At 37.6% G+C, this 19,014-nt stretch overlaps 1 protein-coding gene across 4 annotated transcripts in view; it reads right to left on the reverse strand.

The window, feature by feature from the left end:
- Positions 1 to 1,475: 1,475 nt before the first annotated feature.
- The window catches only part of PDGFC (platelet derived growth factor C), a 201,348-nt gene continuing 183,809 nt past the window's right edge, over positions 1,476 to 19,014 (reverse strand). For all 4 annotated transcript variants that reach the window (XM_059173869.1, XM_059173885.1, XM_059173878.1 and 1 more), the window contains 3 exons: positions 15,713 to 15,920; positions 10,541 to 10,758; positions 1,476 to 4,261 (listed from right to left, as the gene is read on the reverse strand). In XM_059173869.1, coding sequence (XP_059029852.1) covers positions 4,145 to 4,261; positions 10,541 to 10,758; positions 15,713 to 15,920 — 543 coding nt within the window. In that variant the 3' untranslated portion in view covers positions 1,476 to 4,144. The remainder of the gene's footprint in view (positions 4,262 to 10,540; positions 10,759 to 15,712; positions 15,921 to 19,014) is intronic.

The following is a 19,014-nucleotide window of genomic DNA, read 5'->3' on the forward strand; positions in this document are numbered from 1 at the left end:
TATTTCACATCCTAAAGACTTTTAAATTCTGACTCACAAAAATTAATCATACTATAGGATGTCTCCAAAATATGAATAATACATAAATGAATTATTAAATGTCCTTAACTTAAATAGAAGTGATAACTGAGATATGGTTGGTAGAAAACTCATTAACTGGAAAACCAAACATGTAGTTTCAAGGAAAATCATTATGTCACTTCAAGAGATAAAGGATGTTCTTGTCTGCATGCTGTAATCATGGGGACAAGTGCCCCAACAAAACCAGTAGACTGGATTGATTACAATAAAATATACCAAACTCCTATGTACTAATTCTTTCATCTGTAAGCGATATTTATAATCTTGAGGGTCTCGATATCATATTCACTGCTATATCTAAAAAAATAAAAAAAGAAAAAAAATCATTTGTTCATTAGACCAGGTGTCTGAGAAACTAAGAGGAGGGCAGGTTAATTATAGTCAATAGGATAATATGTATAATTGCAATATTCCTGGAGCATAGGGGAAATGGCTTAATTCCAGTGGGAGTCAAGGAAAAAAAGCTTTGTTGAGGAGTGGCATTTGAGCTGAGATTTGAGAAGAAGCTAACAAGACAGGCAAGTACAGGAACAATGAAAAAGCACAGTGTGAGCCAGCACTGAGATGCGGGCAAGTATTGATACTGTCATGAAACTGTTAGGTGTATTCATTCACTGGAGCTGTATGTTAGGCTTGATGGTGCAAAATGAGTAGAAACAATGAGATTATAATAAACTCTGAGTGCCATGCAAAGAATTACAATTTAATCTCACAGAGTTCAATTGTAAATTTCCACCCCAGTGATATAATCAGATTTGTTGGAAAGTGCCCCCCCCTCCAATTCATGGTGTGAAGGGGGGATCAGAAGGGAGTAAGACCAGGGGCTAGACAACTGGAGAAAGGAGAGTGAGCAGCAGAATGGCACTGAGCCACGCAGCGCTAGATCAGGGCAGACGCGGCAGAAATGGAAACAGAGCTGTGGAGACACAAAGCAGATTTTTGGAAAGGTAAAGCCAGTGGGACTTCATTGATTACGTATGAAGCATGAAGGAAAAATAAGATGTAATGCAAGAGATTGATTATATTTTCGGGTTTTTTACTTCTTATGAATGTAAAGGATAGTGATTTTTTATAACTTGAAATGCATGTACAATATATAATTAAAATAGATTAAAATGTCAGAATCTTCTTGGAAATAAGGATATTTCATTATATTGAATACATGATGTTAAGTGCAACTTGTATTTTTTGCCTTTCCTTAGACCAAATCACAAGCTTAAGTAAATGCCCTGGAGAGAGGGAGGCACTGAGAAGAACAAAATCAAGCCAGGGTATTTTCCCAGTGTAAATTCTCATTCCTTTGCCATTTGCACCTTTCCAAAGTGCATACCCCTACTGCTCGATGAGAAAGGGAACGAGACATAGAAAATGAAAACTAGACATGAAAGCCTGCCTTGTGCCAATTAAGGTTTGGTCTTTATTTCAAAAACCACAGGGTGGCAAAACAGTCCATCGCAAGGGACAAAGGGCACAAATCAAAGATATCACATAGAACACAGTGGTGGTCAATATGGACAATATTTTTTGGGGATTCTGAAAACTATGGTCACCTGTGCCATTAAAACCTGGGCTGACTTTTTTATTTCAAGTCAAATATACAAGGTCTTCGTGTGAATAAGCATGAAGCCGTGAGCCCTCACCCTCTTCCTGCTCACTGGCGCCAGCATGTGGGGCTACCTTCACAAAGCAATTTGTTTTGGCTTTTCACATCTTAAGTAAGCAAAAAATAAATACTCAAAAAGAAGAAGGAAAGGGGTTCCGTTCAGTGGCTGGAGGCGCCGCATCACGCAGTTACACGGGTCATTTACAGCCAGATTTAGTAGAGTCTCTGCTATGCTAATGCGAGTTGTAAACCACCAAGAGGGAGACACCCTGCGCTGGGTTTTCAGCGGAGCTCAATGAAGCTACGTCCAGTACGCCTCTCCGGGGCTGGGACAGAACCATGCAAAGGTGAGTCAGTAAGACGGCATGTGTATACGTATTTATTTGTTCCCCAGGTGGCTGGGCATAGGGTAGGACGGCTGGGTGGGAAAATGCCCAGAAAGGGGACTGCCCAGACCTAGAGGAGGAGTCTGAAGACAGCAGGGCCCTGGGCGCCAGCCTTCTGGGCCAGGCAGAAAGGCAGAGGTTAACACACAAGCCTGGAATGGAAATACGCCCTGAAGGTGAGCAGCCACACCCTTGAAGCGGGCTGTGGAGGTACCTTTAGTCTGTGTGTCCCATCCATTCATGCTCATCCCACTTAATATCGACCACTGAAAATGAAGATGGGGGGAAGTTACAAGATTTTTGTTTGTTTGTTTCATACTGCCGTATAATCGATTGCTAAGCATTTCATAAAATCACATGAAACTTGCAAGTCAGGTGCAATTTAATTTACCAGATACCAGTGAGAAAAAGAAAACCGCTCCGAAACACCGGAGACAAGAGACAGGGAAACTTGGGCGCTTTTCTACCTGTCTTTTGAACTGACAGACCCTTGCATGATGGAAATCACGGTTAACATGAAACTCGATCTCTTTCATGGTCTTGGAGCTCAAGAGACAAATCTTGGGCGCTCATGCCTGCGCATGCGCACACATACACACACGCTCTGTTTCTCCCCAAAATAGCCACATTTTTTTTTTTATTTGGTGATTCAATACATTTTTAATTCAAATAGTCACTGCATAACCTAGGCACAATATTAAGCATTGTACAAGCAAAGTATTTTACTGATTTTCATTTCAGTTGCCAGAGAGTACAATAAGTGAATGGGTTAAAGGATATACTTCTGTACATAAAAATATCCATGGATTTATACAGGGTATGGAACAGAGTTTAAAGATAATAAAACCAGACCATCACAATAAATAGGATGTGTTCCTACAGGACAGCAGGGTATGCTTTATCAGTGAGCTGTCCAGTCTCTTTTCAAGGTGCTTTTTTTCTTCTGAGCTAGGCTCACACTTCCCAAAGGAAGGGCTAGGGTTTACTCACGACTGTATCTGAATGCCTATGTTTGTATGTTGCTTTTTATTTGCATTTCCAATAACAGGGGTAGAAGATATGATCATTTATTTTCAAAAAGTCTTTGTGACTTATCGAATTCTATTGATTTCCCACTTCAGTATTTTAAAATGCAGATTAATCTAAGCTCTAGCACCGTATGAGAATGAAATACATGTATTTTTGTCAGAGCAACAATATTTTATATCATCTTTGCTCCTCTGGCTATAACAATTCTGTTTAGAAAAATTTACCACGCTAAAAATAGTTGATCTAGGTTGTCATAAAAAAGAATATTAAATACCTTTGGTAAAAATAGATATATTTAACAAGATTAGAAAAGCAAACAGTTATAATGTCAAAAGGAGAATATAAAAATGTACACAATAAAACAAATAAACCAACTTATAGATAAAGTGAAGATAAGGCCACTCTTCTTTTCAGGTTTGTCTCTTCCAAACCATGAATGTAGTTCTCTTCTTCTAAATGGTAGCAATTTTAGTAAGAAATATGGAAAATCCAGTCTTTCCTATCAGCATGACACAAGTTTGATTCATAGCAACAGAGTTCTTTTTTAAGAACCACGTTTGTAGAACATAGAGCACTCTGGTTTATATATGTGGATCTAAGGAAACAATTCCAGGTTTCTGCGATTTGAGGCCCAGAACACGGAGCTTGAGAGTTAAGCAAGGCAACAGAATCAGCCACTCTTGTGTGCACAGTTCTTTCCTGTACTGACATTAGCCTAAGCCATGGGGAGACAGCTGATAAACAACACAGCTAGCTGAGTAAGGACATGGCAACTTTATAACTAGCTAGTGATGGACAACATTTCATTTTGTTTCTGCGACCAAAGACCTTTTCTCCTGTCTTTCGGGCCTCCTCTCAACAGAACTGTTGCACAACTTCCAATTTCGTTTGGTGTCTCCTCTTTTGGAACACTCCGTAAATCCTGAAGATGAAAGGTCCCTGAAGCAAACAACTGAGATTACGGTTGGGAGATAATGCACAAGTTCTAGAACAGATGAGCCACGGAGCTGCACCGCTCTGGGCGAGGCTGCACCGGCGGACGCGGTTATCCTCCTGTGTGCCCTCTGCACACACAGTCACACTCCTCGTGGTGCTCCAGGGCCACGTCTGTGAGAGATTTATGCAATCCCCGCACACCGCTCTTTGGTCTCAACTGAAGGACCTGAAAGGGAACAACGGAGAAGCCATCTATAAAATCAGCCAACGTCTGTGACTTCGGATTTCATGGGCAAGTAACATTTCAGGAAAGCATCTTGGGACCCAACGAGGACTTGGACAAAAGTTTGAATTTCCTAGTGAAGGCATCATGAACACGCTCCCCGACCCCTCAGAGAGATCCTAAATGATCAGCATGCTTTTAAAAAAGAAAGGCCCTTTTAATACCAGCCACTCAGAAGGACAGAGAACAGTCCTTAGGTTCAAAGTCTTACTGTGTGCTCTTTAGTTTACTCCCCGGACAATACTGCAGAGAATGTCACCTTGATTAAGTATTCGAAAACCACGACTGCCCCGTCTTTTTCCTGCTTGTTGGTTTCTTTCACTCATTCCTTTTTTCACACATGTAACAAATATTTATATTCCAAGCAATACAAATACTACCATACCACGGAAGGAAACACGATCAGCTACAGCTGAGTTTGCTCCATTATACCACTCATTAATTTTCTTGGCTACACTTCAAGTCCTCTATAAACTTGATGCGACGGATTAGATGTACTTCATAGACATCAGCCTCCGTCCCAGCTAACTTTGGGCAGCTGGATCCTACTGCCCACTGTAGGGAAGGCTGAGCTTTAATAACAATGATGCCTCTATTAAATGAAGTTAATGTGCAGTCTGGCTTTTTAATAAAAACATAAAGTAGACTCCGATACTAAAGATATTTCTTTTTAACACTGTGGCAGGAGGACACAGATATGGATTCTATAAAAGATTATCTGAAGTATTTGCTAAGAGCTACCTATTCAATATGTGTTTGTGCTTCTTAGAATAGAAACAATATGGGCGCCTGGGTGGCTCAGTGGGTTAAGCCGCTGCCTTCGGCTCAGGTCATGATCTCAGGGTCCTGGGATCGAGTCCCGCATGGGGCTCTTTGCTCAGCAGGGAGCCTGCTTCCTCCTCTCTCTTTCTCTGCCTGCCTCTCTGTCTACTTGTGATTTCTCTCTGTCAAATAAATAAATAAAATCTTTAAAAAAAAAAAAAAGAAACAATAACATTTCGGGAATTATGTTTGTTCAGATTATGAACGAAGACCAGAGCACATAATAGTACGAGGTGGTCTAATTGCTCTGCTCTCTGGGCAGGACAAAGATAACTTCATAGAGCACCTTCTAAAGGATACCCTTCTCGGAAATATTCGTTAATCCACAAGTCAAGTCTTATGACTGTTCCATTTGAAGATTTAAAAGAGAAAAGTAGAGAATGTATACCGCATTTAGAGTATGTGGTCATATCAAAGGTTAATCAGCTAACATTTTTTGAATGCTTACTGGGTACCAGGCACTGTAATAATGTTTTTACATACTTTAACTCACAAGAATTCTGTGAAGTAATTTAGAATTATTACTCCTATTTTACACATGAGTGAACAGAAGCTTTAGAGAGAATAGGGACATAACCAGTATTTGCACTTGGGCCAAAGATGAATTATTAAAGTTACAGTGATAGATAATAACTTTATAAAAACTCAGACTATATTATTAGCCATATGTTCTACTTCTTTAGTAACTTTCTTCCTAGAGAGCTAAACTGCAAAGTCTTGGGCTAACCGTGAGAAACAGGAAACTTTTAAAGCAGATTTTCTGTTACACTCACAATTCTAGAACAAAAATTACTAAGACTGTATTATCTTAGGATAAAACTATGAATCCCATCTTAGGTGTCAGTACCTGACTTACTGTTTTGAACAACTTGAGGTGGCATCAAAACTAACTAGTCTTTAGATACTGGTGTTATCCCTTTTCAAACTTCTGTTAGAAATTGTTTCTGAAATGAGGCTGAGTGCAGAAAAACTGCAATATTGGCCTAGTCAACGGCTTTAATTCCTATCCCCACTTGTATACATTTTCCTAGTTAGTAGGGGAGAAAATGACTATAAAAGGTAAGGGTTAGAGAAGCTACCATATACAGTCCTAACAGGCAGCCATGCCAGGCTATGATTCTACAATTGTCCTCTCCTACAGAAATACTTACGTCAGGATGCAATAACCCAATAAAAGCACCCCAACCCCAGCCTTCATCCACTGATCTTTGTGGAATTTACAAATAGCAGAAGAATCTCAGAATGTTCTAGTGATACTAAATCTTAGATGAGACATTCTAATACATGGGAGGGGGCTTAATTAGGGCTTTCCTTCTTAATTTCTTTCCAAAATTTTGTTTTGATTTGGGAAGAGAAAGACAGATTTGGAAAATGACCAACAGGTCCCAGATCATGTGAAAGTAGACAGTTTTCAGGATATAGTTTATGATTCCATAAAACAAAGAAGCCGGAAGCACATTTCACTCAACTTTGAAAGAGAGTTACAAACTAAAATTACAAACCCATGAAAAAAATAATCCAGGGAAAAATTAAAATCAGGGATAGAAGAGATTAGATAAAGTATAGAAAGAACCATCAAGAAATAGATCAACATGTACCACTGCCTACACTGCGCAAAGTGCCATTAAATTTGGGGTGTGACAGAACTTTGGGAGATGGGCCTCACTACTAGAAAGGTCACTGAGATATATATTTTTTACCCAAAACAAATCCATGCAAGAAAAGTAAGACAATACGGGGAATGAAGATGAACACGGATTAACAGCTTGAAATGTACCAGACCTGGTTCTGAGTGTTTTGTCAGCTCTCTGAACCCTCACAAAAGGATATGAGGGTTAGGTGTTCACTTGAAACACAAAGGTATGGGAGGCACAGGAGATAAAGTCATTTGCCCAAGGTTAAACAGCTGGATGTCTGGCTTTGGAGTCTGTTTTTTTAAGCACGAAACCATAATGTGATCTTTGCTTCTTAGTTCTCAATTTGGTAAAAAAAATAAAAATAAATAATAATTATGAAGTAGCAACAATTGTCTCATTGAGCGATCTCTCATGTTCTACACAGGCACAGAAGGTGGACTGGCAGGAAAGTAGGAAATGTTTCAAGGAAGAGGTAACACCAAGTTCATTTATATGTAAAGTCTTGCTTTCTGAACTACCCTATTGGGGAGACAGAAAAATCATTAAGGAAATCGGGGTGGGGGGAACGGTTTCCAATAAACAGTGTCTAGTAATCAATACAAAAGCAATAAGAATCTTGTCAACAGTAAGATTATCCTATAATATCAAAACATGTAACAAGAATATCATCCTATATATTATGAACCTTTTAATTTTCTAGACTTATTTTCGGTATGTGGTCGAACCCACTGAAAATGGTAAAGGAACCAAAACAATAACTGTAATATCTATAGTGACACAAGGAATCTAATTCAGCTTAATAGTTAGGGAAGCTGGTATAATAGAGATAGATGAAGCAGAGAAAAATTAGAGTGTCTAAACTCTGTCTTTGCTTCTGTGTTCTCCCTGAGGTAGAATAATCATTCAACTGAAAACTGGAACAACAGTCATCAAAAAGAACTAGGGCCCCAAACAGGCTTCACTTTAAATGAGTTTAGTCTTTAGATCCACATTAATGGTACTCAGTAACTTAATGATTTTAGAACTATTTGAAATAATGTTTAAAAGAATTTTATTTATTTTTTAAGAGTTTATTTATTTATTTGACAGAGAGAGAGAGAGAAAGCCCACCAGAAAGCACAAGTTGAGGGACAGGAGAGAGGCAGAAGGAGAAGCAGATTCCCCACTGAGGAGTAGGGAGACTGACAAGGGACTTGATCTCTGAAATCACGACCTGAGCCTACGGCAGACTCTTAACTGCCTGAGCTACTCAGGTACCCCCCCAAATTTTCATTTATTTAGGAGCAGTAGTACTAAACTCAGAACTTACCTCCAAAACATCAGACTGAGAAAAATCTAGGCTCAGAAATGATCAATTACACCAAATAGATAAAACCCTTTTCTTTTTCATAAGGTAATTTGTTAATAAAAACCTATCACAGAAAAATTAATGATTCCTACAAAGCATTATAAAAAATTAAGACATGATTGTTAACTGGAGGTATTTGTGAGAAATGTGGAGTATAGTATTTCCCCACACACATGCATTAGAGATATCTGTGGGAAACTTGTCTTAGGTGGTCACACAATTAGATAACCATCCATACTTGTCTGTGTGTATGTACAGATAATGCATATATAACCGTCCCACCCAAAGACTACAGAATAAGGAATGATGTCATTCTGGAAGAGGGCCAGGGAGTTTCACAAGCACGGCCCACAGTCTTTCCTCCCAAGAGTTTTATCTGAGCCACTAAACAGATGCCACACATTCTGTGGCAACTTTCTTAACAACCCTAAAACCAATGTTATTTGAAATGAAATCTGTAAGTAGAGGACAGATGACGATCCACTCGACTTGAGGACTGAGTGAGCTGACCAAAAACATGATGTAGGCTCGGCATCTGATAAGCTGGTTTAAAAAAGCTACTCTGACTAGTCTGGGTTTTATAGCTCTAAGATAGTGACTATAAATCAATGTTGCTGGCTACCTCCGGGTCCCGGGATACACTGTAGTTAATGGGGATATGTTTCAGAAAGTCCACAACTAGACAATTTTAGGTGAGGAAAATTCACTCTCATTTAATTTCTGTTCTCATCACAGCCTTTCTAGTCACCAATCAGTTCTAATGCCTGCTTCGATTTTAAGGCATTTTATTGAGTCTGTTTGGAACTGCCGTATTAGGGGTTTTTCCTTGATTCTCAGATTCCGGTTCATAGAGCAGCAGCAAGGCGGGCTTCTGAGCACAGCCTGGCTGGAGCAACCTGAGCCACCAAGCTCATGATCATCGCCTTCCTGAAAGGGGAGAAGAGACCGTTCCCAGCACAGGGTCTTTAGAAGCATGGAATGCAGAAATGAAAGCAGGACATGAGTACTGGTGGTAAACAGTCCTCTTTTTTTTTTTTTTTTAAATCACAGACTGCCAGTTTAGGATGTGACTTTCCAAAAATGGCAATTGACTGATTGTCAGGGAATAACACAGCTGGGAAAAACCTAAGAGGTTATCGTATCTTACATTTATTTGAACAGAGGTTAAGTATCCTGCTGATGGTTACAAGTTAATGGTAGATCTAGGATGGAAACAGCGTTCCTTGCCGATTGGGATCCAGCGTTTCTGTCCCTATTTATCAGCTCGCAGTGCAATACTGGTGAAAGGTGGGGGGAGAGGGGGTTCCAGCCCTGCTATGTAAAGTGCACTTTAGGACCCTGGGCAGCTTTAGTTTAGCTAACAGATAAGGGTTTTATTGATGTCCTTATGCACATGAAAAATGATTTTATTAAGCAGATATTTATGTTTTATTACTCTTTGGGTTAGTGGAAAAAAATACAAAGTAATGAGATAAAGTTATACCGAAATGAAGTCAGAAGGGCCGATTTCGCTGTGGTAGAATGTAAATGTTTTGTGCAAATTATAATTCCAAGTGTCTTGGGATCAAGCCCCACTTCAGGCTCCCTGCTCAGAGGGGAGTCTGCTTCCCCCCTCTCCCTCTGCCTGCTGCTCTGCCTACTTGTGCTCTTTCTCTCTGTCAACTAAATAAACAAAATATTTAAAACAAACAAACAAAAATCTAAGGTTGCTTCATCAAGAATGTTTTGCTTCCTGATGTACAACGCTACACAATGTTGCTGGAGAAAGGGTGGGCATAGCACTAACAAAAATTTGGAGTAAGTTCTAAGGTTCCCAAGGCTCTCATAAACAAGCATTACTAACATTTAGTATTTACATTTTCCTTATTCCACAGAATAGAGATGAAAGAAATCCATAAAAGGCTTAACATGCTATTTGGGGCAACACGAATAATAGGAAGAATGGTATAACTGAGAATATGTCGCCTTGGGATTTGTGTTCCTGTATTGCCCCAAGTGGAAAAATAAGTATCAAAGATCTCCTTTCTCCAACAGAGACAAATCTGTCTTTTAAAATATTTTCCCTTCATATTTTGAAATGTGTAAAGCTAAAAATTTCACTCATTTTTCCCCCCTGCAAACACATTTACTCTTTTTTGTATGACAGATGAAAACGTCACTGACCACCCATGTCATACAATCAGAGGACAAGCTTGCTAAATCCTCAATGCCCGGGTTTTTGAGTTCAAGGTCCTGATTAAAAAAAAAAAAAAAAAAAAAATGAAAACATGAACTATTTTGCCAACTTTATTTGTTCTTTTTCCATGAAGGTTATGCCTTTCTCCTAAACAAAAATTCATTTCAGATACACAACTTTGTCATCTTTTTTTTTTTTTTAAGGTGCAAAGGAACCCGAGAAGAAAAGGGTATACCTACCTCATGATATTTTTTCGTGACTTTGCTTGGGACACATTGACACTCCTTGCAATTGTGGGGACAGCAGGCACAGTTCCCACCACAGCGTTTAACCAGGAGACAACCTGGCCAGAAAATGCTGTCGGTTCTCTTTAGCTCTTCCCTTATGGACACTGAGAAGTTACGCGGTGTGCAGCTGTAGAGTCGTACCTCCTCCTTTAGCAGGTTCAGGTCCACCACTACATGGCATAAAAGAAAGCAAAGGAAAATAACATGGTTATGCCCTGAGCCTGAATCTACTTCATCAAGATCTTTCCGTAGAGAAATCTGTTTCACAGACACTACGCCCAACAAAGCCCCTTCTAACTTTGATGAGGTTTTGGGGCTCTGCTGCTCGCAACTTGGACTTTTCATTTTATAGTCAACAAAGGTTCATTATGTCGTACTGTCCATTAAAGAGGTGCCATTGTGTAGTGTTAAGAACAGAGCCAACAAAACAGTTGAGAGCTATAAATAGGAAACTTTACACAGAAAAAGAGCACTACACCTTTTAACCCTCATAAAAAAGTAAACAAGGAGAGCATTGGAAGGGAAGAGTAGAATGTAAAATGATGAATGCTTGGATTAGAAAACAAATGCAATTTTTAAAAAGGATTAGAAGCTCAGGCAATTAATGCAGAACAACTTACAGAAACCTACTGCCAGGACTTTATATAATTTTCCTGGCAATGAGACTCAGAAAATGCAAAAAGGGCATGAAGGAAATGAATTTTTGAGGACAGCTGAGTAGACCATGAATGAAAAAAATGATACACTTTAAAAGGACTGAGGTTGCTGAAGACCCCTGCTTCTGGTGCCCTGAGTAATTCAGAACATTTGAAATTCAGTTTAACTAGGTGCCTTCAGATTTCTATTCTCCTTCTAAAGGATGGAAAAGATGTCTACTTTATAATGATTCTCTATTTTTTTAGAGAATAGTTGGTTAACTATGTAGTGTTTTATTCTTGAAAAGTATACCTACTTGTGAAGACCAAACAAAAATATTCTTTCATCAGACTGTTGTAGTGAATTCTTAATCATTGCTTTTAACTACAAAATGATACTTGCCTCAGTTAATTTATATCAAAATAGCATTTCATATTTAATATGAATTTATATAAAACACGAATAGTACTTAATTACCATATCCTGTAATTTTAATTTCTGCTTTATAACTTTGCCCCTTTTTCCCTAGAAATATTCAAATAATAGCAATTCCAATAAAACTGAAGAGTTTTGGATAACATACATACAATTCATCAAAACTTTTTCTTCAAAAAAGATTTTATTTATTTATTTGACAGACAGAGAGAGATCACAAGTAGGCAGAGAGGCAGACAGGGGGTGAGGGGGGAGCAGGCTCCCCGCTGAGCAGAGATCCTGATGTGGGGCTTCATCCCAGGACCTGAGATCATGACCACCCAAGACGAAGGCAGAGGCTTAACCCACTGAGCCACCCAGGCGCCACCCCAAAAGGAAGATTTTATTAAAATTTGAAATATTATCTAATAGAATAAATCTGGTTCAATACCTTTTCACTAATATTGGAAACATTATAAATAAGAACTGAAAAAAAAAGAAGCATTTTCTGGCTAAGGATGGCTTTAAGTAATAATAAGCACTATGTACTCCAGTTTTAAAATTTAAGTGTTAATATTTGAAAATAATTTTAAAATGAGAACGTGATTAAGAATCAAATGCTTGTTTTCTTATTGCTTGTTTTACAATTCTACATTTACTTATACTTATACATTTACTTATACTTATATGTGTGATCAAGTTTTTCTAAACTGTCAAAGGAAGCCACTGTATTTTCAAGAAATGTATGGTAAATCATACATATGCAATTGTAAATTATAAGCACAAGTCAGCTATAGGGTTGACTAAAACCTTGGTCAAGTGTAGGGAAATGCTAAAGAAATGCTCATTCCATGGGCTCATTTCAACAACTTATTTAGCTAAAAAATTGCTTCCCAACTCAATAGAAAATCACTGTTTTGAGTATTTAAAGATTTCCCTTTCATCTGAAAAATGATCCTGTGAAAGGAAAGCTTTTAAATATTTAAGAGGAAATGAGTTCATTCTTTTGTGTGCCATAAAAGACCAACTTATCTCTAAAAAAGTAATGAGATAATTGAGTTAAATGATGTCACATATTTCACCTGATTTCATTTGGCTGAACTAATAGTATATGTACATACTGCTCTTTCATTGTTAAAGCTATTTGTGAGTTTATCTGAATCTTTTCTCTAGAAGTTACTCTCTGGGCAAGAAGGGTTTAGAAAGTCAAAAACACACATACAATACAAAAGCCAGTTGCCAAAATTTTCAATGCTTATTTAAGATTTATACCTCTTTAGAATGTGAACGAAGCTCTCCGCTTTCAAAGGATATTCATCTACCTCAGTTTTAAACACACTATTTCATGAACTAGAAAATGAGACTGTATATGTTCACTTTAAAATGTTTACTTAACCACAATAAAAGGTTAGATAGATTTCCCCAGTGAGCTGAGTTATGATACCTGCTACAATGTGAAAATTTAAACACACTTGCAACTTAGCTTCCACTCATTTATCATGTTTGACACAACAGTCAAAAGCCCTTTTTAAGTACTGGGTAAGCCTGACTTAGAAAATAAGGTCTTTTCTTTTTCTGTAGTAGCAAGGTATGAATGAAAACCCTAAGTCAGAGGAAGAAAAGGAAAGAAACAAAACAAAACAAAATAAAAACACTGAAAAACCCAAACGCAGTACATACTACAATTAGGGATTTTCAGTCTGGGATATCTTATTTGAAATATAAGCTTCCTACTCCTAAGGCTTCCAGCTCATCTAAGCCTCATTAAAATAAGTCATGTGACTATAATTTGATGTCACAAATTCTCCAAAAATTGTACAGAACTTCTGCATAAGAAAAATGAAAAAAAAAAAAAAAAGTCAAAAAAGAGAAAGAAAGATCATGTCCAACACATATTTTTTTCATAACCTAATTATAGTCTTATGGTGGTTTCCCTGTGTAAAATATCTGAAAAATAATAATCAATGTTTAGGTTCTTTATTTCTTTTCCGTAACTACTTCCTAAGACAACACATGTATTAGTTTGTCTCTCTAAAGAATGAAGGTTTTGAGTAAGGCACCCTTTGAAGTCGTTTTCCTAATGCAGATTTTCTTGTTCAGGTTCACCAATATTGCAAGTTCTACTATAAAAGCTAATGCGGACTGAAAAAAAAAAATAATGGGTACATTTTCCTCCGTTAGTTGCTTACTCTTTTAAGATATTCAGCTCAAGGATATTCTATTACTGTAATGCAATCTGAGGGTGGTCTCTGTAAGATGAATGTCGTAACACTGTGATATGTTTATTCTGTGGAAAATCAATTTCGATGTCTAATTAGGAGCTTTTAAACGTTTTACTCCTTGTTCCTTTGTAGAAAGACTCTCGGGAGGGGAGTTGGTTTTGTCTATAGAGATGTTATCCCACACCTGCATTTTAGTTTATGTAGAGTTCCAAAAATATACACTGCTTTTCTCACACTTACTGTATGCTTAAAAAGTGAATAGTTTTGGCAAACTGCAAAGGGCTTCAATTTGGAAAGTGCTAAATGAATATTTGAAAGATCTGGTTCTGTGCTGGATGCTTTTAAATCTATGCTAGCCTCTGGCCATATCGTCACTGAGCACCAGGTGGAGAGGTGCAGGGCCTAACGGCATGGCTGGGAGGAAGATTTTTAGACGTGAATTCTGAGATCAGCTGTCAAAAACAAGATCTGAGCTTAGAACCTGGTTTACTCCCTTTGCCTCTTCCAGATCAACATGATTATCTACTTCAAATCTAACAAAGCCTCCATTCACAAGGGTTTCAGCTAGCCTTGCAGATCTTCATTTTCCTGTTCTTAAGTGGGAGGGAAGGGAAGTGTTCGTAAGTTATTCATCAAGATCAAATCTTATAAATATGTAACAGCTTTCAGCATCTGGACAGGATTCGGCTGCCCATGTACTTGAACACCAATTTCAAATATTGCTGAAAGGAAACCACGTCTGTTGGCATAGCAAAATACCGTGGTTTGGCAAGTCTGGACATGACCTGCTGAGATTAAAGCTCTTGATCCAGAAGGGCTGCAACTCTAGCAGGAAAGGGCAGGAATCGGGTTTCTTTCTGACAGGATTTAGAAGAACCAGTCTGGTGCAATCTGCCCTTGTGAATTGCTCAACCTAACTAAACATTGTTCCTTCCATATAAATTCTCCAGACTGTCATTCCATTCTCTAGAGTGACCCTGGGTAGACTGCAATGTTTCTGAGACCCTGAAATGGATTTGTTGAGGGCATTAGAATTAGCCAATTATTTCTATTACTGTTTCATTTGTGCCTGATATGGATACTTTCCAAACTTAATGTTACTGGAAAAATTAGCTAATCTTAGGGAAAACTTGGTTAACGTTATTTCCAATCTCTTGATCACATGGAATTAAACTTCATTATCAACACTTTTACTCTTGGAGGTAGATAGGCTTATAGGGTCAAGTGATCATTTCAGAGGCAAATTTATAGAGAGAACAATTATCATGGTATGGGTACCCTTCGGTCATTCTTTTCTTGTTCTGGATCCTGTCTTGGAAACTCCTAGTTCTATATTATGATGAGCCACTGTTATTTTTCATATTATTTGCAGAAGTCTGTAGGCTTAAGAGATGGAAATTGATATAACCCTGACCATCGGGGACATGGTAGGTGACGATTTTTATTTCTCTCCCTTTTTCTAAGGCCCAAATCTGGTTAGCAGCTATGGTAATCTCTCTTGAATCTCCAAATCAATATACCCCAAATATTAAATGTGAATAAGCAATGATTCTCACGAAACATAACAGGGGACTTCATCAAAATGGTATTTTTTAATTAAAGAAATGGCAAGAATTTTCAGCAAAAGTATTCCTTTTAATCTTCTAAACCCCTTGAATTATAATTGCTTCTTTTTGTATGCATCCTTATTTAGTGTGTAAATATGCCCAAATGTTACAACAATGGGCTATTTACACATATCATGGAAAAATTTTAAACTCTACTCCTTAGAAGCTGTGGTAGAAGGATCCGAAACACTAAAATTGCTATGAAAATTAAACGGGGTTGGTTCTAATCCGAAGAGAAAACTTACCTCTGGACTTTCTTCCAAAAACAAACGCCTTGCCAAGAAGTTGCCAGGTTGGCCTATATAGATCTTCCAAGTCCAACTGCCACCTGTCTGGTTCAAGATACCGAATGAGATCTTCCAAGGTACTGAAGGCAGTGACAGCGTTATTAAGCAGATCCAGTGGCAAAGCTGAAGGCGGTAACATGGACGGGCTCACAGCTTCTGTGAATTGCTGAAAGTAAAATGAATCTTACATTAACTGTTTTAAAAATGACAATGTATGGGGCGCCTGGGTGGCTCAGTGGGTTAAAGCCTCTGCCTTTGGCTCAGGTCATGATCCCGGGGTCCCGGGATCAAGCCCCGCATTGGGCTCTCTGCTCAGCAGAGAACCTGCTTCCCCCCTCTCTCTCTGCCTGCCTCTCTGCCTATTTGTGATCTCTGTCTGTCAAATAAATAAAAAAAATCTTTTAAAAAAATGACAATTTATTTCTTCTGGACTTAGGCATGAAGTAAGGTAAACTGAGGCTAAAAATGCAAAGAAACTGAAATTGTATTCAACCCAAATCAGAACTAATTTCTTGTGCAAGTTCATGTAGATGAATTCCAATAGATCTTTGTGCAGTCGGTGAGAAAGACATTAACCTTCATTATCACAAACCATGCCGGATGTGGATATCTGATGCTTAAAGAAAAAGGAAAATGTCTCTATGGTTCAATTAGGGACTTACAGTAGAAATTATAACACCATTTACCCAATTTTTCTTTTGTTTTTCACTTTTTATTTTCCTCCATCTGGAAAATCACCAGGAGGTTATGCAGATGAGTGTCAGACAAATTAAAAATTTAATATAAAATAATTAACCCATGAAGAATTAGAACAAAATATAGGCAATAAGCCTTTCACGTTGAAGAAGAACTTGTAAGTCAAGACGGAGAATACCCAAACCATAAAAAATAACTTTGATACATTTGCCCCAAACAGGATTAAAAGACAGACACTGGGAGAATGGCCTGAGGAACGACATGACTGTCACAGGACGAGTGTCCAGCATATACACAAACACCCAACAACTCAATAGAGAATGAGCAAATTCCAGACAAGAGGCTTAAGTGGCCAGTCGACATATAAAAGCATGCTAAAATCCATTAGTTATCAGAGAAATGCAAAACAAAGTGAGGTCTTATTTCACATACAAAAAAGGAGATGTTACTATCTCATGTATGTGATAGTGGCAAGGATTTCAAAGAAAAGGACTGCCAAGGATGTGGGCAAATTGGAATTTCTCTATTCTGCCTGTAGAAGTGAGCATAAATTGATACAACCAATTCAGTTGATTTAATGGATGTATACAGGATATATAGATAAAAGATTTATATGATCCCTGTCTCTGCAATTCACTTTTGAGGTTTACATACTTTTATTTGTGCACATGGAAATAGATGCAATGATATTCATTACAGTGTTGTTTGAAATAGAGAGAAATTCAAAATAATCTAAATGCCAAGGTATAGAGCAAGAAATTAAAATACATAATTTTAAATGGTTAGTCACAAATGGGCAATAATTTCAATGAAAGTTCAATGGCAAACCTGCCCCCACAACCACCAACTTTTAACAAACAGACTAAAGGTAGGGAGTGGTAGATCAGAACTGAAATCACAATAGGCGAAACAAATACATGAACAGATGCTCAACTTATTTTTTTTTTTTATTACTTACTACTTTTATTTATTATTACTAACTTTGCAGAGGAGGGGAGAGGAAGAGTGTGGAATAGGAAATTTATGTCAACTCATGTTCATTACAGTAGTATTTACAATAACAGAAAGTTGATAACAAATCTAAACTTACAATATTGGAATAGTTACTTGTACTGTACTCAAACTGAAACAGCGTACAATCATGAAAAATGAGGTCCTTTAAGAATTTTTATCAACAAAAGAAATGCCTACAATGTAGAAAGTGACAAAAACATCCCCAAGCTATATAAATATGCCCCGATTCAATATACATAAATACATAACATACATGTCCTATTTTTTACATTTTTATAATAAATATATTCCTTTTAGAGATCCAATAGAAGTTATAACATTTGTTATAATAATTTAAATAACTATCATGTAAGCTTTTCCTTTCATCCTGATTACTTGGATCCTGGGCCAGATACTGGAAACAATGTACTATTTATAGCAGCAGCTAACTCTGTTGATCTGCTTTTAGTCTTTCCTTATTCCTTTTATTCTCTGCTGCATAACACTGGGTTAATCTACCTAAAATAAGTTATCACTGATCATGTGATGAATCTGGACAAATGCCTAGAGTGATTTCTCATCTGGAGGATAAAATCCAAATTCCTTACCCTGCACTCAGGATCCTCACAATCTGACCTCTGCTCAACTTTCCCATCTAATCCTCTACTCATCAAAGACATGCACATTTTGTTCCAATCAATCCAGTCTCTTCACTAACTACTGCACATGTCATACTCATCACAGACCTTGTTCCTCTACCCGTGTTAAATATGGTTCCCCTTCCCCCATATGCAAAACCCTCCCTCCTGTGATCCAGACAGTAAATCTTTGCCATTTATAACAGTCTTGCTCGAAACATGATTCATCCATGAAAATTTCATTAATAACAGGGCCATCGTTGCCCATATATCTCAATTGCGTCAATTTGAAAAAGATCTCCTTTCTGGGCTCTCCCGTGAGCACATGGTTTGAAAAGCAGAAGCTGCTCTGTCAATTAGAAAGTGCCCCCCCCCCCCAAAAAAAAAGGATCACTGTTCTGTGGGGCAGGCATAACCTCTGCTGGGCCTCATAGCTTTAGGGGTGCAGAGTCCTCTCTGCCCACAGGAAGGGAAGCATTTTTATACAACATAATGAGAAGTCAATGTGGCAGTCTTGGGTCAAAGCTGATTTCATTCTTAGTGTAAAGATCTAATATCAAGAGTCTGGCTAAAATATTATTAGCACTAAGATGTTTTTAATTATTCTATCCAACTTTTTAGAGTAGAAACCAAATGTAATACATTTCTATTTACTCCCAGTATTTTTTTAATTGTCCAAGAAATACAAAATTGCTTTGATAGAGAGTATTATTACAGTTGATAACTATGTTATGGATATAAATAAACAATTATCTAATAAAAGCTTTCACTGTTAATTCAACCAATTTGATAGTACTGATTAAATTTATAATGTGAAAAGGTTAATGCAAATGTTTTGCAAATTTTTAAAAGATAGGCCAAAATGTATGTTTATATAAAGTGAAAATGAAGGGTCGGTAATACTCAAAGAATAACAGAGTTATTACTCATGAC

The sequence above is a fragment of the Mustela lutreola genome, chromosome 1 (assembly GCF_030435805.1).
Source record: "Mustela lutreola isolate mMusLut2 chromosome 1, mMusLut2.pri, whole genome shotgun sequence".
Taxonomy (NCBI): Eukaryota; Metazoa; Chordata; class Mammalia; order Carnivora; family Mustelidae; genus Mustela; species Mustela lutreola.